This window comes from Cottoperca gobio, chromosome 22 (assembly GCF_900634415.1).
Source record: "Cottoperca gobio chromosome 22, fCotGob3.1, whole genome shotgun sequence".
Classification (NCBI taxonomy): Eukaryota; Metazoa; Chordata; class Actinopteri; order Perciformes; family Bovichtidae; genus Cottoperca; species Cottoperca gobio.
The window spans coordinates 2,012,469-2,038,697 of record NC_041376.1 but is presented as its reverse complement, the minus strand read 5'-3'; the positions used below and the strand labels follow the sequence as shown (position 1 = coordinate 2,038,697).

At 39.2% G+C, this 26,229-nt stretch overlaps 1 protein-coding gene and 1 gene segment (V, D, J or C); both read left to right on the top strand.

The window, feature by feature from the left end:
* The first annotated feature begins 7,565 nt into the window (after nt 1–7,565).
* LOC115027080 (immunoglobulin lambda-1 light chain-like) lies at nt 7,566–23,527 on the top strand. The gene is made up of 9 exons (XM_029460121.1): nt 7,566–7,596; nt 8,411–8,512; nt 8,598–8,899; nt 18,675–18,683; nt 19,611–19,659; nt 22,138–22,479; nt 22,938–22,955; nt 23,083–23,189; nt 23,283–23,527. Exons 1-9 carry the CDS (start codon nt 7,581–7,583, stop codon nt 23,307–23,309), a joined length of 972 nt encoding a protein of 323 aa, XP_029315981.1. The 5' UTR covers nt 7,566–7,580; the 3' UTR covers nt 23,310–23,527.
* Nucleotides 12,932–14,181, top strand: LOC115027082 (T cell receptor beta variable 2-like). The segment is given in 3 exon segments: nt 12,932–13,153; nt 13,276–13,470; nt 13,863–14,181. Coding segments are annotated over 3 exon segments (549 nt in total).
* Nucleotides 23,528–26,229: the final 2,702 nt, after the last annotated feature.

The following is a 26,229-nucleotide window of genomic DNA, read 5'->3' as shown; positions in this document are numbered from 1 at the left end:
TAACATAAGCATGTTTACGAATATGGACATTTGCTTAAAAATAATTTATATCGCTAAATTGGAGCATTTAAATTGGAGGATACTACGACCAACCTGGCACTTCATACTCGCGTTAGTTTGGCTCCGGTCCACTCGTTTCACCATTACGTGCTAGTTCGCGTGTGTTTCTACAGATGGACAATGGATCCATTTCTTATTAAAGAGTTGCACAGCAGGTGGACAGAAACAAAGCGTGACACACGAGGAACATTAAGATTTGTCTTTGGAGCATCAAACCACAGAGTCGAGAGGAAGATGCTGGAGATGTGGTTTGTGGACAGACAACAGCTGCTCCCGTTAAAAAAGAAAGAGAAAGGTACGAGCCACACAAGACGAGTAAAGGAACATTCAAGACAAGTGGACAGAGGAGTTTGTATTTGTCCTCCACGAGTCGAACCCTTTGTGCTTAATGTGCAAACAAACCGGCTCTGTTTCAAGTGAAGTCATTTGAAGCCGCATTTCCAAACGACGCATCCAAAATTCAACGAAACTTACGCACCTGGAAGAGAAATTAGTAAATAAAATAGAGCAGCTTTCTTCTGTTTCTGGACAACAAAGGCTCAAACACAGGACAACTAATACAGCTGAACGATTCACTGAGGCATCCTTTGAGATCGCATGGAGTTTGGCTCGGGCAAAGAACCTTCTCAGACTCAAACATTGTGAAACTGCTTTGTGGCTTCAGCAGAAATATTGTTTGCAGAGTTTGACAACATCATCCCAGCATTAAGGTAATCCTGCTTGTATTGAATGCATTGGTTGGTTGCATTGCATATTATATGTTCTGGCTGGATGACAGATTAATAAACAGACGTGCTTTTTATGACTGGATGTAGCTTTTCATTCTTTGCGGTAAAAGTGGCTCTCCTATTGACTTTGTCCTCAATGTGGCTCTCATGTAAACAATAGTGAAGACCACTGTTGTAGATGAACGTGAGATGCCAAACCCTCTGTAGAAGACACAGTAAAAAGTTGCACTTGCAGGACAAAACAGGAGCACTAGAACCTCGAGGTCCTGCCCCCAGGCTCAGCTATGGTCAAATGGAGAGCGGGGGATGTGAACAGAAGTCTGGTCTAAGGTCACTTTAACCATCAAAGTATAAGGGCAAGATGGGAAGTTGGCATTTCAACAGAGATCTAAAAGCTGTTTTATGAAGAGTATTATTGGAGAAGTATTTTCAATAGTCCAAAAGTGTTTCTTCATTTTCCGATAAGTTCACTATACAGTCTACTATATAGAACTGGCTAGAAAGTGAGGAGTACAGAATGTGACTTTGTTCACTTTTCTTCAGTCTAAGCTGCACAGTCTATACTTGGCTGTTGAGTGTTAGCATGTTGACGTGTATGTACGCCTTCATGTAATGTATGTAAAGAGTATCATATGTTTATCATGATACCAAAGATGTGACTAACACTCACCCTGCACTCTGAGCTGCAGCCGTCTGTGCTGCTGAGTGGAGGCTTTGCATGTGCAGACAGCAGAGTGTGCAGACTTCAGCTGGACGATCAGAGCACCATCTGCTGGATAAACCTGCAACAGACAGACAGTCAGCTGTAACACAATGAAGCCCAAAGCAGAGAACTTGACTTCAAGTATTATGCCTTTGAATCACCATTAGACATGAGCAGAATTTGATTCCACTTACTAAGCATTCTTTACAATATGGCTGCCACTACAGTAACGATTATTTTCATTATTGATTAATCAGCTGTTTTTTCCCTCGATTAATCGTTTAAAATAGTCTTAAATGGCAGAAAATAGTGGAAAACGTCCATCCCGGTCTCTTCAAGTCTTGCTTGATTATCAGAATAGTTGGCAATTATTTTCCTGTTGCTCGACTTATCTTTGCAGCTCTACATTATAACTGCATCAAATCTGCCGTTAAAGATAATGTGCAGGTCATTTCCAGAGACATCCAATTGTCTATTGGAGGCATTTTCCTAAATAACTAAAGAGCTAACTTAAAAGATAAATCAAGTGATGCATTTTTTGTTTCACAAATCCTATGAAGTTACCATCAGCCATCGTTTAAAGTTCATCTTCAAAGCTTTTACTCTGAATGCACCAGCATTATTATTCTCAGCAGCAGGGGGAGACATACTTCCACATATAAAAACAAGAACAACAACTTGCACTCTAATAGAAAAAAATCAACACAGTGCTGATGAAGGTGACTGTGATGAAGATACAGAAGAACTGACACCCCCCTGTTCATTAAACTGTAACAGTGATGTGCTTTCGTCTACAGGAGCGGCGCTGACAGGACGTGAACAGAAAGCTGATGTGTCACACAGTCTCTAACATGTTGTCAATGGTCTTCATATTTTACTTCTTTCATCTGCCATGGATTAAGGGTGAGAACAAATATTCTAGTAGTAATAGTGTAGGAAGCTGCAGAACTAATGAATAATATCTAAAATGTTTGTTTCTCTCCACAGGGGCCTCGGACACCAACAGTGTCCTCCAAACGCCTCCTTTCATCCTCAAGAAAACTGGTGAATCTGTCGCCAGTGAGATCCACTGTTCACACAACGTAACAAATTATGAGCGAATTCTTTGGTACAAACAAGACGAACATAAAGCTCTGAAGCTTCTGGGATATCTGAATGTGAATTACATAAACATAGAGGACGACGTGAAAGGGAAGATCAGCTTTGACGGAGATCCCCGTAAACATTCACGCCTCACCGTTTCTGACCTTTCCTTAAATGACAGTGGTGTGTATTTCTGTGCAGCCAGTCGGCACAGTGCTGCAGATTCCCCTCACGTCAATACAAAAACTCTCCTTTATCAGTCTGCAGAGAGACAACGTGCTGAACACCTGCAGCTGTGAAGATTTCATGGACTGTTAACAGTGAACCCACTCTAAGGACAAAACTATTGAAAACACACTAAATGTCACACACTGTCACATATATATAGTAGATTGCTTAAGCTTTTGCCAAATAATTTACAAGTTTCTATTATTGAAAATAATTCAGGAATATTAGAATCTGAAAGAAGATGGGCTGATAAAAGTCAGACCTCCAAACTGTTGCTTTGATCCCTCTGTTTAAGGGTTACTCAATGTTATGTTAGCTAATTAAAAAAAACTGTTGTTGCCATTTTGCATTGAAAGGAGCCAGTTGAGGTGGTTCATCTAGTAAGGAGCCACCTGGGCGCCTCCCTAGGGAGGTGTTCCAGGCACGTCCAGCTGGGAGGAGACCCCGGGGAAGACCCAGTAAATCTCAGTAAATAGTGAATCTATCAGTTTCTCAAAGTCCAAGGTGGACGTCTTTAAATGTTTTGTTTTCATTTGTCCACACCTTAACATTTTTCACTTTAATATAATAAAAAAAACATATTTGCGGGGTTGAAAACAGCATTTTCTGCTTTTTGCTTCATGAAAGATTACAATTAATCAAATAAGAAAATAGTTTGCTATTGTGTTTTTGTCAATCGATTCATCGTTGCAGCTCTAATTGTAACATAACTGTATACTGTACATCACATGATCTTCAGCTTCTCAGCGTTAAAGTTAATATACTGTGATGTACTGCAGGGGGACCCCCAGTACCACTAGTATTACCTATACTACACTACTAATACTGAAGACTCTGATACAGCTCACAGGATCTTCTCACACATTGCAGTGACACTCCCACCTGCAGCTCTTCATATCCACTATAGGAGTCTCTGGGAGTTTCTGTGAGACAGAACATGGATGTAATCATCATTAAACGAAGCTTCCTCAGATTGTCCATCTTTTTGCTGTGGACTTCAGGTAATTTACAATAGAAATCAACTGTGGGCTGCTTTATAAATACACATTAACATGAACTTATTTTAATGTTATTATAATTTTAAATGATGTTGATGTGATGCTTCCATAAGATTTAAGAAGAATTTAACAACAAAAGTTCATCATGGTAACCTTTATTGTTAACACACAGGTCTAACTGATGGAAGCCATGTCACACAGATGGACACACTTTGGCAAAACCAGGGTAAAGATGCAACAATGAACTGCAGCCACACCAAGGGTGCTGGCTACTTCCAGATGTACTGGTACAGACAGCTGCCAGGAGAAACAATGAAACTAATCGTGTACACAACAACTAGCAACAAAGATCATGACTTTGGAGATTTCAAAAAGGAGAAGTTTTCAGCCACCAAGCCTGACGCTGAGAGCGGGACATTCACAGTGAAGGATGTGCAGCCGGAAGATAACGGCTTGTATTTCTGTGCTGTGAGTGAACACAGTGATACAGACACATGTGAGAGCTGAACAAAAACCCCAGACAGTGCACTGTTGGTGGTTAGTGAGTGTATTTATCTGCTGTACTGTAGGGGGACCTCGAGTATAATCACAGAACATCGTACAACACAGAGACACTCCCAGCTGTAGCTCTTCATGTCTGTGACGTGACGACAGACTGACAGCGACTCTGCTCTCGAGCTTCACTTTGTTCACAACACAATAATGATCACAGCTGGTCTGATCAAACTCTCTGCAGCTCTGCTCTGGATTGTAGGTACTGGACTCTGAAGAATCAAAACAGAAGTGAAAGTTTCTCCTAGACTTCTATGAAATAAATACATATATTTTAATAATTTGATTTTGACCATTCAGTTTGCATGATGAAGAGGAGTCACTGAGAGTCCTGTAACATGACATGTGATTTTGCTTTGCCCCACAGGTGTAATTGATGGGAGTGATGTGATCCAGCCCCCTCTGCTGTGGAGGGACGAGGGTCAGTCTGCCACAATAAACTGCAGTCACACTAAGGATGCTAGTTTTCTCCAGATGTACTGGTACAGACAGCTGCCAGGGGAGGGAATTAAGCAAATAGTTCTCACAACTACAATCCCCCCACATAAATATGAAAGTGGCTTCAGTGAGGAGAAATTTCCTGCAAAGAAGAGCGTTCCTGCGAGTGGATCTTTGACAGTGGAGACGCTGGTGCCTGGGGACAGGGGAGTGTATTTCTGTGCTGTGAGTCAACACAGTGATACAGGAGACTTCTACAGCTGCACAAATACCCAAGTGTTGGTGTCACAATGAATAAAAGACAACGGTTTAATTATCTGTAGGGGGAGCTCTAGACCTGCAGACTGCGTTAAGATTGTTAGTATAATTAGTGACAAGTGGCTTTTACACTGGAGTGTAGCAACATATGGTTGAATATGTTTTTAACAGCAGTGATAATATCACATTAAAAGTGAAATGACAGACAATCATTTGTACAATCCTATTCAGTGCTGAGCTTATTTAATTATTATTATCCTTTTAAATAACATTACAATTGTTTACATTCCTAAACATTATTTTATTATGTTTCTTTTTATTTTCAGTAGAAATATTTTTCATGCATTGCAGAAATGCATTGAACCTGTTTGAAGTTTACAATGACTGCCTGAATCTAGAATAAAAAACATTTGATCTATAAACCACCATCACCTCTGTTTGCTGCCAAAGATAAGTGACTTGCACCTGGAAGCAACAGGACCCAAGCACAATCAAATGTTTTTATTCCACTCTGACAACCAACAAATGTTAGCCCGTGCCAAACGAGTTCACACAATGCTGATTTCACCGGCAGGGAAACGTCTGTATTTGGCAGTATTCTGGAGTTGTGGTGTCTGGTGGATATGGAGACTTTCCAGCGTGTTAAATCAACCAGCAAGAGCTCAAAGGGGCTGAATGGAAGAGAAACCATCGTGACGAAGCAGCAGCGAGGAGTATGGTGGAAAATCCTAAGAAGCGTCCAAAGTTTTTCTGAAATGAACGCTCCAGATAAAAAAAGGAACCCGGCATTCATAGGAAGGATTAAAGTTACATTATTTGTATGGGAAGACTTGAAAAGAGCGCTCCTGGGGGCGGGGGAGACGCAGCGTGCTCACCTGCAGGCATACGTTATAAGCATTCGTCGACAGTGTTTGTGTAATCACTCTCACTGCCAGAGGGGGGAGACAGACAGGCAGCCCTGGTGTTGAACTCACAACCTTGGAAGCCGTACCACTAGACCAGGGGTCGGGAACCTTTTTGGCTGGGAGAGCCATAAAAGCCAAGTATTTTTTTTAATGCATTTCCTTTTGAATGCAACTTTATGCGTGCATTTTTTAATATAACACGTCTCTGAATACTAATAGCGGTATCAGTGTTGCATTGAACAGGTGCTCTTTTATTAAATAAACTAAACGCTTACGTTATTTAGTTTACGTGAGTACGTTACATCTCATTTATGTGCACGTTTCAGTGTTTACCGCACGGGTGTCAAACTCAAGGCAATTATATCAGGCCCGAGAGAACATATCATATGTCTGTCATAACTGGCCCGCCGGTTTTGGTAATTAAATCAATGCATTGGCACAACCACAGGAAAATACATTCGAGGAAGTATTTAAATGTGTGAATGAAATGAAAGTTTTTGGAAAGCAAAGGGAAACACAGCACAGATCTCTGGGACGATGTGAGCGGGACTGTTAGTGCGACATAACGAAGCATCTCACTGTTAAACCTGCAGCTTCAGGGCCGTGTGATCACAGACATGTGTGATGCCAAGCTGCCTGTGGGAGACTCGGATGCATTAAGGAAACTTTGGTCACTGCGTGTTTCCAAACACTGACAAACATCTCCACCGCTGTGTTCCCGACAGCATTCTGCTGATCAACTGAGACCATTTGCCGACTTTGCAGCTCAGAAATTTTAATTGAACTGCTCAGCAATACGTTTGCAGTTGACTTAAATATGTTCCATATCTTTTTGCACTTTATGTTTATCCTGTTCAATAAATGTGGACCGTGTTCGGCCCCTAGACGTAGACGTTTTTAATGTTGGCCCTCTCTGTGATTGAGTTTGACACCCCCGGTCTACTGCTTACTTTGTGCAGTTTCTCCTCTGCTGTTTCGCGAAGGGCGGGGCTCCGCCCCCTACGCACACATGTGCGAACACACCTTAACCTACAGCCAGAGACAGGGCGGAGGAAAGAGAGGGGAGAACTAAAAACAAATCCACTGCTAAATGTTTTACTTTAAAATGACACAGAACAATTATTTATTACTTGTTAATCATGTTAAAAAATGTCAGCTCAAAATTGTCTGCGAGCCATATTGTTATCGAAAGAACCATATGTGCACTATACAATCACCACCAGGGTAATTAAGAATATACAGTATATATAGAATATAGAAGTATTTATTTATCGTTCTCACAGTAATGACACACCTGTACAGAGAGCCCCGTCATGTGACAGGGTGGATGATGTGTTGCTGGTGTCAGCACCTCATTGTGATCCGTCACATGGGTCTGTTCAGCACATCAAAATGTTCTCAGCTCTCATCTTCACCGTTTCTCTGTTTTTTGCTGCAGGTATTATACTTTTACAAACATATTTGAATTAGTTTTGATGTCAGAAAAGTATTTCAGCTTGTGCCCTGCTGTTGACTCTAAATCTATTGGTTTATGGTTTGGTCCCAGGAACTACTGGGAGTAATTTCGTCCACCAGACTTCAAGGTTACTGGTAGAAAGAGGTCAGTCTGCGGAGATGAACTGCAGTCATGATCTTGGTGGCAGGTACTATAGTATGCACTGGTATAAACAGTTTCCAGGGGGGAGTATGAAACATATCGCCTACACGGTGCCTTACGGCCAGCCAGACTTTGGAGATTACAGCCCGGACAAATTCTCAGCCACGAAGGATGAAGCAGAGAGAGGATCTTTCACAGTGAAACATGTGGAAGCAGATGACGACGGAGTGTATTTCTGTTTCGTCAGCTTGCACACTGTGATGCTGACAGTAAATTGAGTTGTACAAAAACCACGAACACAAGACTTCCATTTAGCAATCTGCCTGGTTTGATCAGATTATGAGCGGCTTGAGTTTCTGTGTTCACGTTCAGTGTTTCCCCTAGGTTTACTGCTATGGGAGGGGCGCGGATTCTATTTAGTTCTGTCCTCTCCCTTCCTCCGCTCTGTCTCTGACTGAAGGTGTGTGCAAAAAAAGTACCTTGAATTTCAGAGGGGAGCGGGGCTCCGTTGGGGGGATACGCGACCCCCCTGAAACAATGGTAGGGGAAACACTGACGTTCATTACAGATGCACTGAAACAAAATAGCTAACACCAAATTAGGAATCATCAATCCCCAAAGAGACACCTTTAATTTGCATGTTTTGCAAAATAACCTATTCAGACCAAACATATTTAAATTACACTGATGAAAATTCAAATCAAATCAAATCAAATCATTCAGTGGGAACCAGTAAATGTGGGACTTTGTCTTGATAATTTTTTTGCCATTGATCAACCTTTTAATACCAGATAAAATAACAGTTCACGAGGAAGGTGCATTAAATATCTCTGTCTCCTCCCCCGGTCTTGATCCCATAGCGCGTGTTCAGTCTGTCAGTCGATGCAGAGACAGACAGGAAGATAACGACATCATGATCAGAAACATCAACAGGATCACTCTGCTGCTTCTCTGGCTCTCCTGTAGGTTATAATTCAAACTATTTGCTAAACGTTTAATATTTGATAAACATTTGTGTGTTCTCAACGCTTTTCTCTTTAAATGCAGGTTGTTCACTGAGCACTAAGGTCCATCAGTCTCCATCATCAATATTAGGAAACCCTAATGTTTCAGCAACAATCAGCTGCAACCATTCAGTCAGTTCATACAATGTAATACTGTGGTACCAGCAGCCGACGGGCGACTCTGGCCTGCATCTCATTGGATATCTTCTATATAATAACCCGACCCTTGAGGATCCATTCAGACAGCATTTTAATGTGACTGGAGATGGCTCAGTGAAATCTCAACTTCATGTACTAAAACTCAGACAGCCAGAAGACAGCGGCGTGTATTACTGTGCAGCTAGTAGACACAATGACTAAATGTTGCTCTCGTTTGTACAAAAACCCCCTCTGATAATCAGCCACATGAATTCAATCTGAAGATCACACCTGCATTGAACTGCAGCCTGTGGCAGGAAATCACCACTGATATCATCAGGATACCTGTGTGATACTGTACAATATGCAACTAACAATTATTTTCATTATCGATTAATCTGACGATTATTTTCTAGATGAAATCGATTGGTTTATAAAATGTCAGAAAATAGTGAAAAATGTCCATTCCAGTTCCTCAAAGTCAAAGATAATATCTTTTAATGTCTTGTTCTGTCAGTCCAAAACCCAAAGATATTCACTTAAATATGAAATAACAGAAAAGCAGGAAATCTCCATATTCGAGTGGCCGAAAAAAGAAATTACTTTAACCATAAATCGATTATCAAAATAGTTGGCAATAATCTTTCTGTCGCCCTATCCACTGAAGCCATGCGACAGCCCATAATGTCGACCCCTCCTCCTGCTGCTTCACATCCAGGCAGCCCTTTCAGTTTGCAGTCAGCATTATAGTTTTGTTTTCATCTGCGTTAGGATCATGATTAGACTCCTCGTACATTTAGCAGCTCTGCCATTCTGTTTAACAGGTAATATTACATTAACTAACAAATTTACCTAAATATTTCTACGTTTATTTTTGTCACTAAAGCCGTTTGTTTTAGGTTTTGTTTACGTCTGATTATTTTGTGACAGCACTACCTTTTCTGTCTTTAAACACCACACACTTTAATGCACAATAATTAAATAACTGTCTTGCAGAACTCTCAAAGAACAGCGTTCATCAGACTCCCACTGCCCTGATCAAACATCCTGGAGAAGAAGTCCTGATGAATTGCAGCCATTCAAACACAAATTTTGATTTGATCCAATGGTATAAACAGTCTGCTGGTAAAAATGATATGGTGTTAGTGGGCTATGTACGATTCTCTTTTCCAGTTGTTGAAGCTCAATTCAAAGACACTTATAATGTGAGTGGTGAAGGAGGAAGTCTGGCAAGTCTTCGTATTCCAAAGTTGAGTCGATCCGAGGACCGCGCAGTTTATTTCTGTGCTGCCAGTAAAGCACAGTGCTACACAAACCCTACGTCTTTAACAAGAACTCTCTCTGATACAGCCGGTTACACAATGACACAAATTACCACATGAAGGACAGATAAACCACTTTGTGAGTGACTGATTTCAGACAGGCTGGCTCTCCGTGAGACAGACAGATTCTTACTTTATCTATCTGGGAAAACAATACAGCATAAATGAAAATAAACTTTTATGTCCACATCTAAGTTTTGATACAGAAAAATATGTAGAAAAAAAAAAGATAATTCTTTTGTTTGTAAAGTTACAGCCTGGTATTCTTACTAAGAAATAATTAATCTCTTTAATTTCATTTGTGTGTTTTTTGTTGATGAGCAGCTCTTCTGAAAGGAGGAACTTATTCATTTTCTTTACACCTCCAGCTCCAGACAAATATGAGGCATTCTTCAACTGGGACTAGAGTCTGTATAGCAGACATGTGGGTTACGAATATTTGAGTTTCACCTAATGTGCTTTAGGTTAAGATGTATGCAACAGGGGCCTGTCATTTTGCCATTTTTTCACTTTGCAGCCAGTAAAGCTTAGTGACTGTAGTTTCTTTCTCCTTTATTATAAAAAAAAAAAAAAAAAAAAAAAAAAAAAAAAACTATTAACGCTTACCAGCATTTATAGTTGAAAATTACACATTGAACAGACCCCGCCCAGCCAGCTGCATTTTCTTTGAGGCTTTCGTCTTTGACAGCGCTGATGTTTCTTCATCACTTCCCTTTCCTCTTCAAACCTCAGTCAGATTAGTGGAGACATCAGTTGAATCTCCAATATTGACAGAATCACAGTTAGTGATCCGATGTGAGATCCCAGCGACTAATATCTACACAACTGTCATATGTAGTCTGACGTGTCATGTTGAGGAAGTCAAAATGATCTGCTCTCTTCTCTTCTATTGTCTGGCAGGTAAACACTTTTTTATTTAAATAGAATAATATGTAGGTGGAAACATTGTTTTCCCTCATAATCTATCATTATGTGACTAAGTTTGCTCTTTATTTATTTCTCTCTTCATCCAGGTGTTTGTCTGGGTCTTGATGTCCGTCAGTCTGCCTCTGATCTCGTCACAAAACCTGGAGACAAAGTGCAGATTTCCTGCAGCCATGATAAAACTGACTACAGGGTGATGCTCTGGTACCAGCAGTCACCTGGAGACACAGCTATGAAACTCATTGGATATTTGAACTTTAATGTTGTCAAAATGGAAGAGACATATAAAGAGGATTTTAATATGTCCGGAGATTTAGGAGGAAATACAGCAAAGAATGGCTCTCTTATAGTGGAACTTGTAAAACAAGAGCACAGTGCAGTCTACTACTGTGCAGCTAGAGAAGCACGCTGACAAAGATCCCCTCTGAACTTTACAAAAACTCTGTACCATCTTTTCTCATGAGTGGTTTATAATAAGACATGGAATAAACTGCTCACAGACACACCTGCTTTGTGGTTGCATTTTGGTTTTATCCGGCAATTTGACAAATGCAACTACATATGTGGTGGAAGAGCATATATAGATAACTACATGAAGCCACTCCTCCTTCCTACATCACATTTGCTTCCTCCTTAAATGAGACTCAGTTTAGTGAGAGAGTACTAATAGTAGAGCATCTGTCATCACTTAACCAATACGGTATTTCCTCCATGACTTCGGAGTAATTCAGTCTCTACATGATGATTAGATTTCTCTTTTACCATTTCCTCGCAGGTAACAACTGCCCTACAGTTAAGTAAGATGTCCTCTACTATTTAATTTTGCATCTAAAACCAATAATCTGTCCAACTCTGCTTACAGCAGGTTTTTCTCTGGGTGTGCAGGTCCATCAGTCTCCCTCTGCTGTCACCAGAAATGCTGGTGATGATGTGCAGCTTTTCTGCACACATGGACAAACTGACTACAGAGTGATGCTGTGGTACCAGCAGTCACCTGGTGACAAAGCTCTGAAACTTGTTGGACATGGATATGCAACGTTCAACAACAACAGTGTGGAAGATCCATTCAGAAAACATTTCAAATTAGCTGGAGATTTGATTGGAGACAAAACTAAAAATGGTTCACTTTCCATAATCAATCTAAAAGCACATGAACACACCGCCACATACTTTTGTGCAGCCAGGAAAGCACGGTACATCAGACAGCCATCTGCTCTTGACAGAAACCTCTCTACCCCTCCACTCTGACTGTAGGTAAAAGAGTAATTATCTCCTTCAAGATCATGTGTTTGTTTGTGGTTTTACTTTGTTATGCCAACTTGTTACCTTTGTTTATCATGTCTTTAATGTGTTACACTTCACTTCTCTTTCGACACATTGACAGCCTGCACTTCTTCATACTTAACAGCGGTGACATGAACAGAGTTTGAGTTACAATTACCATCAAACATTTCCGGATTAAACGTTAAAACGTACATAAAGTATGTTTCTCTCTCCCTTTCACAATCTGCACTTCACTATCATAAAGGCATGAAAAGCCCAAAAATATAACAAAAAAAAAAAAGGGGGGGGGTCATCAGAACAAAAAGAGGCCAGCGTTACATATTTACTGTATGTAAGGGCCAATACCTGAGGTCTACCATTTTTTTTATGCATTTCATAACCACGATGAAGCACAGACCAAATGAAGAAATGGCATAATGGCTTGTTGCAAATCTGCTCAGCAATTTCACAGAAATAAAGGAAGAGTTATCTTTATTTTCAGGAAAAGGCCGACTGAATGAAAGAGTTTCTCAGTGCCAACTTATTCTCTGATTTACATCACTTCCTGTCCCTCCTCCTGATCCACAAATCTGAGAAACTCTAGCTGGTTCTTCACATTCAACATGATGCCATCTCGTTTCATTGTTTCCATCATCACTGTCTTCTGGATTAAAGGTATTGCACATTCATGAAGACACAATTTTTCATGTACGTACGTTCATGTATGAACAGAGATATAGTCCAAAGATGCATGTGGTAATGTAAAGCAGAGACACACGTGAAGATTCAACCAATAGGTGGAGGCACAGCACGTGGCATGAAGCTTTAAGAGAATAAAGTGATGAACTAACAGACCTTCCCTCTTCACCCCGAGCCTCATCTTCCTCACATTAGAGCCTGAAGATGTTTTCACCCGTGCACACATTTGGTTCTCTCTTCATCTGGTTCTCATGTAAGATTTTAAATTTCATCTTTAATAACAAATGAAACTATGTGTATCATGTTTAGAATATAAATACTGTCTCTTTGTATGTTGCTTCAATGAGTTTCATCTTAAATCTGCTTTCTCCACAGGTCAGGTGAGCGCAGTTATATTTCAACAATCTCCTCCCCAGATCGTGAAGGACAGCACTGAGGTCCAGATTAACTGCAGTCATGACGATACTTCCCTCTCAATAATGCTCTGGTATGAGCACAGAACGGTCCAGGACAGTCTGCCTATGACACTCATTGGGTCTGGATATGACACCAGCGCCCCAAACTATGAGGGTCAGTTTGAACAACAATTCAAGCTGACAAGAGAAGACGCAGTGAGAGGATCTCTGATTATACGCAAAGCAAACCCTTCACAGTCGGCTGTTTATTTCTGCGCTGCCAGTACACAGTGATGTGGTTTAATGCCACTCCCACACTGAAACCCTCATCTTTGTTTCTGTATACGAGATGTGTGCATTTGCACGATAGGCGGTGTCACTCTTAATACACCATTGGAGGAATCGGTGTTTCTCCCGCTACAGTACAAACTTGAAGAATGTCTCCAGTTGTTATAGCATTTCTCCTCATCTTGCTTCCATGTAAAGAAATTAGCTGCAAAAACAGCGATTTATTTATCACCATGGCTTCTGTATCAATTACTTTTTAAATCTGTTTTCTCCCCACAGATGGAGCTAAGAGTGTGACGTTTCAGCCGACTCATCCAAGAATAGTCGATGACAAAGCCAGGGTAGACATTAAATGCAGTCATAACGATAACAACCTTGTTGTAATGCTCTGGTACCAGCAAAAAGAAAGCGGTCTGGTGAATTTAATTGGATACAGCTACACTGGCAGTCAACCCAACTATGAGAAGCAGTTTGAAGATCGGTTTGCAATAACAAGACAAGACATTGTAACAGGAGCTCTGATTATTCACAGTGTGAATCTATCAGACTCGGCTGTGTATTTCTGCGCTGCCAGTACACAGTGATGTGGTTTAATGTCCCCCCCTCACTGAAAACCCTGCTCTCTTTTTTCTGTTGTTTTCATGTTCAAAATCCAGAGGCAGGCTAAATAAAGCTAAATTACTGCTCTGAGATTAACAACACAGACTGTGATTTTAAACGGATTGAAAATATTGTCACACTTTCTAAAATAATCATGTACATATGAAAGTGTTTAAGTTATTTTACTTGTATGTAACATTAAGAGCACATAATAAAATGGGGTGGAATGTATGGCTGCAATAATCAGGCAAAATTGTCTATAATTACACACTCATTTAATTAGGAAAAATCCATTTCAGATTTAATATAATATTAACATTAAATATACATTCAATCATTCAGTTCAATCAGCCACAGAGTTGAATAAAGAGTATGTTTTTCTGTCAACTCTCCACAAGCAAACACCATGCTTGGCACAAGTCATGTCCAGAATATGGCAAGGCAAAGCAGCAACAACCAACATCCTATGGGGGAACAAATACCAATTCAGCCCCAAAACACTCAACCATGATTTTCATATTACACTAGATTAATAGCATGAAAGGATCATACAAGTGCCAAACAACCAAAAGAAAAAGCTCAGCCACTCAAATACTTCATTCACAATAAAACCCAATACTATACACGGGCAGATGATAAAAGAATAACGTAAAAAGCAGCCAATTACCGCATTTCAGTAAACTGGAAATCTGACCTAAGAATTAGCTTCATACTACACATTACAAGATCCCCCATTGTAAGGATGTGTGGGAAGATTTGTGGAGCAGTCATAGATGCCTTACCCTAAAAATGTGATGGCAGATTGTTGTTTTACTTTCATCTGGCCCCTTATTTCATTTTACATGCTAACTTAATATACCTTTAAACGGATGCTTCTCTTGATTTTATAGTTTTTAATACTAAGAGCAATGAACCAAGCCAAATACAGGGTTTGGTGGAGGATTGTTTTCTTGTGTATTACTGTTTTTCTCTCCTATTTTGTTGTGTATATTTTTGTTTTAATCAGTGTTGTGAGAAGAAGACAAAAAGTTAAATAAATACCAATTGTGCACCAAGACCAAGTCCACAGCTACTGTTTAGTCATGTTAGCAGTGATGGGGGGAAAACCGTTGACCAGCGGCTAACCGTTAGCTTAGCCTCGCAGGCAAACACCATCTGAACAAAACCTAAATCTAAATCAAATTGTGGTATATACTTGTAGCTACATGTTAACAAACGCAACACATGCATACCTTGGTAAAGTGATGCCGTAATTAATAAATGGTTGAAAAAATTAACATTTGAAAGAGTCCCAAGAAGCCAAAAGCAGAACAAGGAAAACTTCAGACGACCGTTGATGTGAAGAGTCGGAATAACCGTTGATGTTCCACAAAACTAAGGGACCCCAGACTGTAACGTTAGCTAGCTTAGGTCACAGTACATTAGTAGAGACTATAATCTATTTAGTTAGTTACCTCTATGATGAAAAAATAAGCAAGGTAAACAAGAAGCCTGTTAGCCAAACGTTAGCCTCATAAGCGTTAGCCATCCGAATGTCATAACCGTTAGTTAGCTTAGCCAACCGTAGCTAGCTTAGACAAATGTACCGAACTCCATCCAAAAATCCAAAACATAATTTCACAATATACATATTAGCACAGGCAGCAAATTCTTACCTTGGCGAAGTGAAGCTGTGATTCCTGGCGATTCCGAGAAGAGTAATACGTTTATGTTTTAGTCCCGAGCAGCCAAAAGCAAGACAGGAAACTCCGGCGCGCTTCTGTCGCGAGCCGTTGGCGTGAGAAAGTCTTTAAAACGGACAAATGTCCTTAAACAGCTTGGAGCCCTGCGAAAATAGTATCCTCCACAAGGCCGTCCTTAAGCAGCAACAGTTGTTTTGGGCAGTCATTAAGTTTTACAAACTAATCTTTTATTAGTAATGTATGTTTTCCAGAGTTTGCGCGTGCATCAATTTACAAACGGTGTAGTGAGCGGGGCAATGTCAGTTCAGAGAGGCAGCTTAGTTAAGTGGTGACCAATCACGTTCGAGGCCTAACGTTTTCATCCAATTACATCAGCAGGTGATTTCACATTCAGGAAATGGATTTTATTGTTAATAATAAAACATCATTATTTTGTCAACAGTAAAACAAACGCAAAAGAGAAGAAGTAACGACTGGGACTAAGATATTTAAATAATTTACCGTAATTAGAGCTGCAAAGATTGATCAGTTGTCAAGTACTAAATTAATCAAAAATTATTTTGATAAATCGATTAATCGATTTGACTATTTTCTGGTTTCTTTACTCCTCTATCACAGTCAAACTGAAAATCTTTGAGTTGTGCACAAAACAAGACATCTTTTTCATCATTTATAGACCAAACATCTAATCAGATGAATTAAAACAGAGAAAGAGGTTACATGCTGGAGGTAGTATACACAGAAAATGTAGGCCTACATTAAAAATACAAAGAAATAATACAACTACAATTTCTAGTATACAACAAGCTTTTACCCAGCTTTTGTTTTAGTTTTTCACATTTTTAAAATGTTTTCAGGAATCACTCTTACAACAGCTTTACAGTATTTTCAGATTACTTTAAGGCTTAAACCCACTGCACCAAGAACATCACAACATATATCTGTATTCATTTGTGATCAGAGGAAGGTGGGAAAGAGGAGGTGTGATGAGAAGGGAAGATAGTCATCTCTCATTTGCTCTGTAAGACGTTTGTCAGACAGGAACCACAGTTATCCACCTCTGAGACTAGAGAGACGAAATGCAATTTTTTTGTCACAGTTGCACAGATCTAGATTTAAGTTTCCAGGATGCCTCCAGCTTTATACACATTTAGATTTTTACTGCTCGTGCTTACAAGTGAGTCGTTTCTGTAACATCTGTACCACTTTCTTTTTCTTCTTAAAACTACCTTAAACGCATAGCTTAAATTCAAACTTTCTCTCAACATTGCATTGACTTTCTTCACAGGAAAAGTGGGGAGCGTCACCTTTGAGCAGTCCTCTTCTCAGGTTGTGAAGGAAGGGAGTGAGGAGCTCAGCATTAACTGCAGTCATGATGACAGCAACCTGCAAGTTATGCTGTGGTATCAACACAGACCGAGCCAGCAGTCCATGAGCCTCATCGGGCTCACCGTCCTACAGAGTGATCCACAATATGAGGAGCAGTTTAAAAACTCCAGATTCCAAATAAAAAGCGAAGACAGAGTAAGAGGATCTCTGATCATTCACACAGTGAATTCATCCGACGCCGCTGTGTATTTCTGCGCTGCCAGCACACAGTGATGTGGTTCAACACCACAGCTTCACTAAAACCCTCCTGTAACAGATGCTGCTCAGTCAGTTGAGAACTGAAAATATGATGTTTTATTATATATTTTAATTTAGTTTAGTTTAGTCGATCTATGCACTCTGATGTCGATAAAAAACTTGACTCAATGAAACACTTTGAATGACACCAACTAATTTGCATAGTGAAGCAGAAATGCATAAAGAATAAATACATATATTTAAAATGGGTTTAAAAATTCATTTTCAATAAATAAATGCAAAAATAGAAAAATAGCCTGTATTTAAAAATGTGTTTTCTTTTTATCAATGTTTGATCGAGTAGGTTTATTTTATAGGGTTTATAGGAACAGATATATAAACATAGAATATTCATTGTATACACTAATATCATAGCATTTATAGCCTAAGCTCATTTGCAGTGGTGGGAAATACATTTACAGAACTTTACTACAATTCAATAAAAAATATTTCACTTTTTACTTCATTACATTTATTTGGCAGCTTTGCAATTCACATTATAAATACAAAATATAATCTACAAATATTTATTTTATGATTTATATTATGCAGTAGATTTAGTTTATACATTAGTTAAGATTAGCTCCACTTTTAGCAGCTGCAACACTAAAGTGATGCATCAGTAATTATTATCCAATAATATATATCATTCTAAAATGGGTCATTTAGCATAAAGAGTACGTTTACTTTTCATACAATATAATAATCATACTTCTGCTTTAGTAATATTTTGATTGCAGGACCTTTTCTTGTAACTTTTGAACTTAAACACTATATTTGTGATCATTTGTTGTTGCATTTATTGCACTTTTGAATGATTTAGTCATAGACATTTCACAAATTGTCCTTTTTAAAGACTTAAATTTAACATCCGTCAGTGTCAGTGAACTGTCCTCAGTTCAGTGATGCGCGGCTGGATAAAGAGGTGTGACCAGCAGAGATGTCCCTCCCTCTGAACAGCTACAAACAAACACCAACAAACACATCTTTCCTTTTGCTTCCCTCCGTTCTGTTTCTTTTCTTAGCTGTCACAGAAATAGCAGCAGTCAGGTTGGAGCCCGACCTGTACAGCTGCTATCACAGACAGAGATGGAGGCTGAGATATGGAGACTCTGGGTGGGGGAGGGAGAGGGGAGAGAAGCAACGAGACTTCAGGTTTTTGTCTGATGCTTTTTCACCGTGGGGACAGGGAGCCACGGTGATACAACCCCATAGAGCCGCTGTACAAAAACCTCCTGCCATTAACAGCCATTGTGTTCCTGCTACATGCTGCCTGGAGAGCAGACACATCCACATCTGAAGCCCTAGAAACTGGCAGCACACGTTGGCATGAAACACTTCATTTATATGCAGGACATAATGTGGAAAAAGGATTTGAAAGTGATTTTGCAGTAATATGTGGAGCATTGGGATGCTGCTTTTACTCATGTTGACAGAAAACACCACATGTAGACATTATGAAGCTCGTCCTGCATGTTCAAACCTTCCTCATCCTCTGGATTATTACACTGAGGCTCAACATGCCGATTATGGAAACTTTAGAGACGTTTTGGTCGAGGAGACATTCAGTGTGACTCTGGATCTGTAACCTTACTTTGGAAAGGGAACCAAACTCACAGTTTTGGGTAAGTAGCATCTGTCTCTGCTTCAGTTTACTGCAACTAACTTACAATAAGTAGAAAGTTGCTGTGAAAGTAAGTGAAAAAACTGTTGTTATAAAAAGGTTGGAATATTGAGCTGCAGTAAAAACACTGTGACCTACAATGAGCCCGCTTACTTCGGCCAAGGAACCAAACTGACAGTTTTAGGTAAAGGTTATATTTTATATTTCATAAATGTGTCGTTGCTTTAGAGTCCAAGACAAACTGAAGTGTGAGTAACAACTTCAAAGATGATTCTGGTAGAGAAAGAGTTTCATGCTCAGTATTTCTGCACTGTGACAATGCAAACCAGGCTTACTTTGGAAAAGGAACCAAACTGACAGTTTTGGGTAAGTGAAGGATCTTTAAATCCATTAAAAGTAATAAGTGTTGTTATGTACGCGGTGCATGAAGACAGTTCATGTGCTTCGTAGTTTAACTTCTGCTCAGTGCTTTTTGATATTAAGCTGAAGCGCTGTGCTAATTACGAAGCCTACTTCGGCCAGGGAACTAAAGTGACTGTTCTCGGTAAGTAAGACTAAAGTTCTTCTCAATGATTCACCTGTAAGACTCAAACGTATACGAGCAGGTTGGTTTCACAACTTTAATGTAAAACAAAACTGTTTCCTTCAACTAGCAGACTGCAGTGTAGCAAACGTTGGTTTTAGCATTTAAAAAAGAAAGTGACTTTTACACGATAAATATAAAGTAGTTATATAAATGTAAAGTTTCAAAGTAAAAGCACATCGTGGGCTGTTTTGAGCACTGATCCAGTGCACTGTGACTCTGGTGCTTCTGAAGCTTACTTCGGTGGAGGAACAAAGTTAACTGTTTTAGGTAAGTAATCAAAACATATTTTTATTGTGCCTTTAAGTTTAGCTTGAAGCTTTTTGTCCATAAGCTTAAATATTAACACGAAACGTAATTTCAGCCAACCTGCCTGTTCTCGTCACATAAAGTCTAACAGGGTGGTAAAGGTTTGTAAAAGACTCTGTAAAGAAGACACGCTGTATTTGTTGGTTTTAAAAGAGGTAAGGTGCATTAATTATAAAACTAAAAAGCAAAGTTTCAAAGTAAAAGCACATCTTGGGCTGTTTTGAGCACTGGTCCAGTGCACTGTGACTCTGGTGGAGGAGCACAGGCTGACTTTGGTGGAGGAACAAAGTTAACAGTTGTAGGTAAGAAAACGTTTAAAGTTCATTAAATATTACATACAATATATAAATACAGCTGTGATTATGTTAAAATGTTTCTGACATGCTCAGTGTTTCTGCACTGTGAAAATATAAAACAAGGTGTGGTTTGGAAGGAGGTCATGATGGTTCAAATGGAACAAATCTAATTTGAAAAGCTTTGTAATCGAGTGATGCATGAAGACGCGTAATGTACTTGTGTCTTTATAGTTTAAAGTTTGTTAAATATTGTTCAGGTATGATTTTGTGAAGATGTTTCTGACACTAAAGAAACTCTTCAGGCTCATAAACATCTGTGTTTTACCCGTTATTAGATTCAATAATCATAAAATAACCACAAAAAGCCTGAAGAGATGTTTAAATGGAGACGATACGTCTCGGAGGAGTTTGACCTTAATGTATAAGTTAAAGCCTGGACATGTCAGGAGACAGTAGCGTTGGAATGATCTCAAAGTGAGCCAGATAAAGAGGCCGTAGGAAGAGTTTTAGTAACAGTGGAAAGTCTCTGTGCTCCTACGGCGAGGCTCACTTTGGAGCTGGAACTAAACTCACTGTTTTAGGTAAGAAAACCTGCAACAGAAACATCTCCCAGAGCAACGTTCTCATTTCATTTACAGTATGTGAGTAAGAGACAGATGCATAGTATTAAAAACAGATTTTACAACTTTTATGTGATGCTAGTAAACAAAGTATTCTGTTGTTAAAAAAGTGCAACAAAAAGAAGGTTTTGGTGGAAGTACGTTGTCTTTGTTCTCCAGTAAAATACTGCAGCAATAAATCATCTGGCTGTACGCCCAGATTATTAGTCTCACAGCGACTTCTTATCGGCTCTGTGAGACACTTCACTCAGGAGTTCACAGGAGCTGCAACTAAACGCACCGTTTTAGGTAAGACTGTCAAAATGATTCCATGTGTATCAACATAATATATCAAAAGTCTTCATAGAAAATGATAAATTACTACTGCTACCACTTTTTTAATCTTATGCTCTTAAACAGACTTTAAATCAGCAGTTTATAATAGCAAGATTCAAAGTGTAAAGCATTTCTTCCAGAGTTGTGTGCAGTTAAAAGTGTATCTGATAAAAGAGGACAAAGACAGTTTACAGCTCAGTGCTGAAAGTAAGAGCAGTTCTGCTGCAGCCTCGTATCAGGTGTGAACAACTACGAGCCGGCTTACTTTGGCAGAGGCACCAAACTCACAGTGTTGGGTAAGAAGATGATTAAAACAATCTGCATAAATGTTTGTTTCTCTTAACTTAAATGTTGAGTTAAGTTCAGAGTTGTTTCAATATCTTCTTTAGTGATTTGTTGCTGCACACCTGCAAAAGAAAATGGAATATTTGAGATGAATCTCTTTTCTATTTGCTCGTCTGTAGTCTGCAGACTTAATGCATTATTTTCAAATTGGCATTTAGAGGACGTCACACATTAAAAAGTATATTTAAATGATATTAATGGTTCTATAAGTGGATCCTGTGATATAGTGAGTGAACTGTATATGCACAGGTTAGTGGAAAACTCATAAATGGCATAAAGAATAAAATAAAATGTTAATTCAGGCGTAATCAGTTTCCCACCTGCGAGTCAGCGCTGTGCTCAGACACTTATCCTGCTCATTTTGGAGAGGGAACCAAACTAACAGTTCTTGGTAAGATCATAACCATAACTTTCAAAAACAAGTATTTTAAAGAAGAAATAGAAAGTTGAGTCTTGTTTCATGTGACATCTGTGTTCTGGTGTTGAGATGTTCGTTATAGACTCAGATCTATACGCAGCTTTAACTTAGTGATGCATGTTGTTTGTCCTTGCAGAAGACGGTCTTACAATCACCCCACCAACAGTGCAAGTGCTTCGACCTTCATCAAAGGAGTGTGGAAACGACGATGCACCGAAGAAGACCATCGTGTGTGTGGCCAGCGGATTCTACCCAGACCACGTCAGTGTATCCTGGCAGGTCGACGGGGAGGCCGTCACCACTGGTGTGGCCACAGACAACGCTGCCCTGCGGGAAGACGACTTTTACAAAATCACCAGCAGGCTGAGGGTCTCCACCAAAAACTGGTTCAATCCTGAAACAGTATTCACCTGCACCGTCAGCTTCTACAATGGGACACACACTGAAACGTATTCTGACTCTCTTCATGGGGAAGAAGGTTCGTTTAGTTTAAACTCAGAAATAAACCATTTGATCTTTTTGTGACTGGAAATGCATCAACGATCATCTGTCCTCATCTAATGCATCTCTTCTTCTTCTATCAACGATCATCTGTCCTCATCTAATGCATCTCTTCTTCTTCTATCAACGATCATCTGTCCTCATCTAATGCATCTCTTCTTCTTCTATCAACAATCATCTGTCTTCATCTAATGCATCTCTTCTTCTTCTATCAACAATCATCTGTCCTCATCTAATGCATCTCTTCTTCTTCTATCAACGATCATCTGTCCTCATCTAATGCATCTCTTCTTCTTCTATCAACGATCATCTGTCCTCATCTAATGCATCTCTTCTTCTTCTATCAACGATCATCTGTCCTCATCTAATGCATCTCTTCTTCTTCTATCAACGATCATCTGTCCTCATCTAATGCATCTCTTCTTCTTCCATCAGGAGGAGGCATGACGAGAGGTAAAGATGTTATTCAGTGTTTCTGTACACCTCATCATCACACAGAAAACATTTGGTGTCCTACATGAGCGTGCACGTAGAACTATTCCTCTGCATGTCACTGATGTAAACGTTTAACTTTCTGCAGAGAAATATTTGAGGAGCACGCAGACTGCCAAACTCTCCTACGGTGTTCTCATCATCAAGAGCAGCATCTATGGAGCCTGTGTAGCGTTTCTGGTGTGGAAGCTGCAGGTTTGTTCGCCTGTCTCTGCATTTTATATTAAAAACATTTTAATATGTGAAAGAATGGAAGATAAAAAGAGCTGTGCTTTCTGTCTGTTGCAGAGATCAGCTGGGAAGCAGAACCACTGAGAGCTGAGAGCTGAACAATAGATGTTGGACGTCAATAATGTTGGTTTCTGGAAAATGTTACATATTCACAACAGCTAAAATAGATTTCCAGTTTTATGCATATTCTTGCTGAAGCTAATTAGCAAATACTTTGCATCACATCTTTAAAATACTTATAATTGTTTTTGTATCGCTTGTTTGCTAAATTTCCTTTTCAATAAAGTGTTAAAAGATCTCAATCTCGTGTTTTCATTCATCTGTACACAGTGAAACTATTTAATTTCAGTTGATATCCAAACACATGATGCTCTCACATCTCACACTGATCATCACTTCTTCCACAGACAGCGTGAGGTGTTTTTAGCTGCTCGCCTGTCTGCCTCTATTCTGAGAAATCACTTTCTCACCTTCAGAAAGTTGTTCCAACGAGCAACTGAGGTGACTAAAGTTCTCCAGTTTCATTTGATTAATAAGTTCCATCATCTCGTCTGTATTTCAACATTAATACATAACTTGACCCTTTTTAAAGTTATTTAACAGTCAACAACAAGTTTGGGTTATTTATCTTCTAGAACTCGTCTTCTGTGAGACGAGAGGAAACATGAGAACATCAGAGTGTGTGTTTGTAACTGTGTGTGTAGATTTAAACTCTCCACAGCTACATTACATAACGCCTCATGTACATATTAAACTTGTGTTGATGCGAGTCATGAAGTGGGGAAGCTTCCTGCTGATATCTGTTAGTTACATGTTTTCCCCTGATCACCTGCAGTGTCTCTTCTTAAGTCATATCGAGCTTCTCCACTTTGCACAAGTGAGAGAAGAGTATGACGGTTTACATTCTCTTCAAACACCGTGAGTAGGAAAGTAAATGTAAGAGTGAGTGTAGCACACAACAGGAAGTCAGCGCTCTCCTGTGTGCAGAAGAAGGTCAGAGCTGTTGTTGGTGAGCAGAGCGACAGCAGAGGAGAGGATGTGGTCACAGAGCAGCCTGCAGATCCTTCTCTGTGCTCAGAAACTTTACCACAACCTCCGGCTCGCAGAGTGCAGCTGCATCTCTGCACCGCTGAGCAAACAGCTGGAGAACAAACATTTCTGTGTCAACTGAAGCTACAGTCAACAGAAATGTGTCTCAACAACAGCTGTTCATCTGATGCAGAAATATCTATTTATAAAGCAAGAGTTTACTAAAGTGCTGCACAAGTACAAGTAAACGGCACGACACAGTAAAAAACAAACAAGACAATATACTAAGTGCACAAAACTAAAACAGAAAACTTATAAATACAATACAAAAGATATTAAAACCAAAAGCAACCAAAGGTCATTATATAGATTTCTTTTTTAAACATGCAGACAGATTAAAAACATTATGAGTTCTGTATAAAGAGTTTAAATATTCTGTAAGTTACTTTAGTCTCATCATTCATATTACACTAACTATATTTAAAACAGTCCCACATTTAAGATGTTTTACTGAAGTAAAAGTCCTGCATTCAAAATGTTATTAAAGGAAAAGCATAGAAGTATCAAAATATACTTAAAGTACAAAAAGTACTCATCCTGCAGAATTGCTAAATTCAGAATATAATTATTGACATATTAATGTGTTCATCACTTTAATGTTGCAGCTGGTGAAGGAGATTTATTTATTCACACTCAGCAGGGAAGCTTTTTATATTAACCTATAAAACAAAAATATGTTTATATATTAATATATTAATTAATAGATAATTTAATTAATTTTAATTGAATCTATAATAATAAATTATAATTCATTTTATTTTTTGGTCATTTTTGTATTTATTAATCTCAATCTGCAAAGTAAATAAAGTTATGAAATGTAGTGGAATAGAAGTATAAAGTAGCAGAAGTTAAGTAAACTAGTAAAGTAGAGTAAATATACTTAGTTACTCTTCACCATCTCTCAAACTATAAATATATTCTTATCAGGCTTCAGTTTTTCAAACACTTTTTCTCTTTTCTGTTTGTTTGTGTTTGGAGTCGAACAGGAAACGGAGATGCAACAGAAACACGCAACAGAAACACGCAACAGAAACACGCAACAGAAACACGCAACAGAAACATGCAACAGAAACACACAACAGAAACACGCAACAGAAACACGTAACAGAAACACGCAACAGAAACACACAACAGAAACATGCAACAGAAACACGCAACAGAAACACGCAACAGAAACATTCAACAGAAACATGCAACAGAAACATGCAACAGAAACACGCAACAGAAACACGCAACAAATGCATGCAACAAAAACACATTTTCTGTTTGTTTGTGTTCGGAGTAGACAGGAAACGGAGATGCAACAGAAACACGCAACAGAAACACGCAACAGAAACACGCAACAGAAACATGCAACAGAAACACGCAACAGAACATGCAACAGAAACACGCAACAGAAACACGCGACAAATGCATGCAACAAAAACACATTTTCTGTTGTTTGTGTTCGGAGTCGAACAGGAAACGGAGACGCAACAGAAACACGCAACAGAAACATGCAACAGAAACACACAACAGAAACATGCAACAGAAACATGCAACAGAAACACGCAACAGAAACACGCAACAGAAACGCGCAACAGAAACACGCAACAGAAACATGCAACAGAAACACGCAACAGAAACATGCAACAGAAACACGCAACAGAAACACGCGACAAATGCATGCAACAAAAACACATTTTCTGTTTGTTTGTGTTCGGAGTCGAACAGGAAACGGAGACGCAACAGAAACACGCAACAGAAACATGCAACAGAAACACGCAACAGAAACATGCAACAGAAACATGCAACAGAAACACGCAACAGAAACACGCAACAGAAACACGCAACAAAAGCATGTAACAAAAACACGCAACAGAAACACACAACAGAAACATGCAACAGAAACATGCAACAGAAACATGCAACAGAA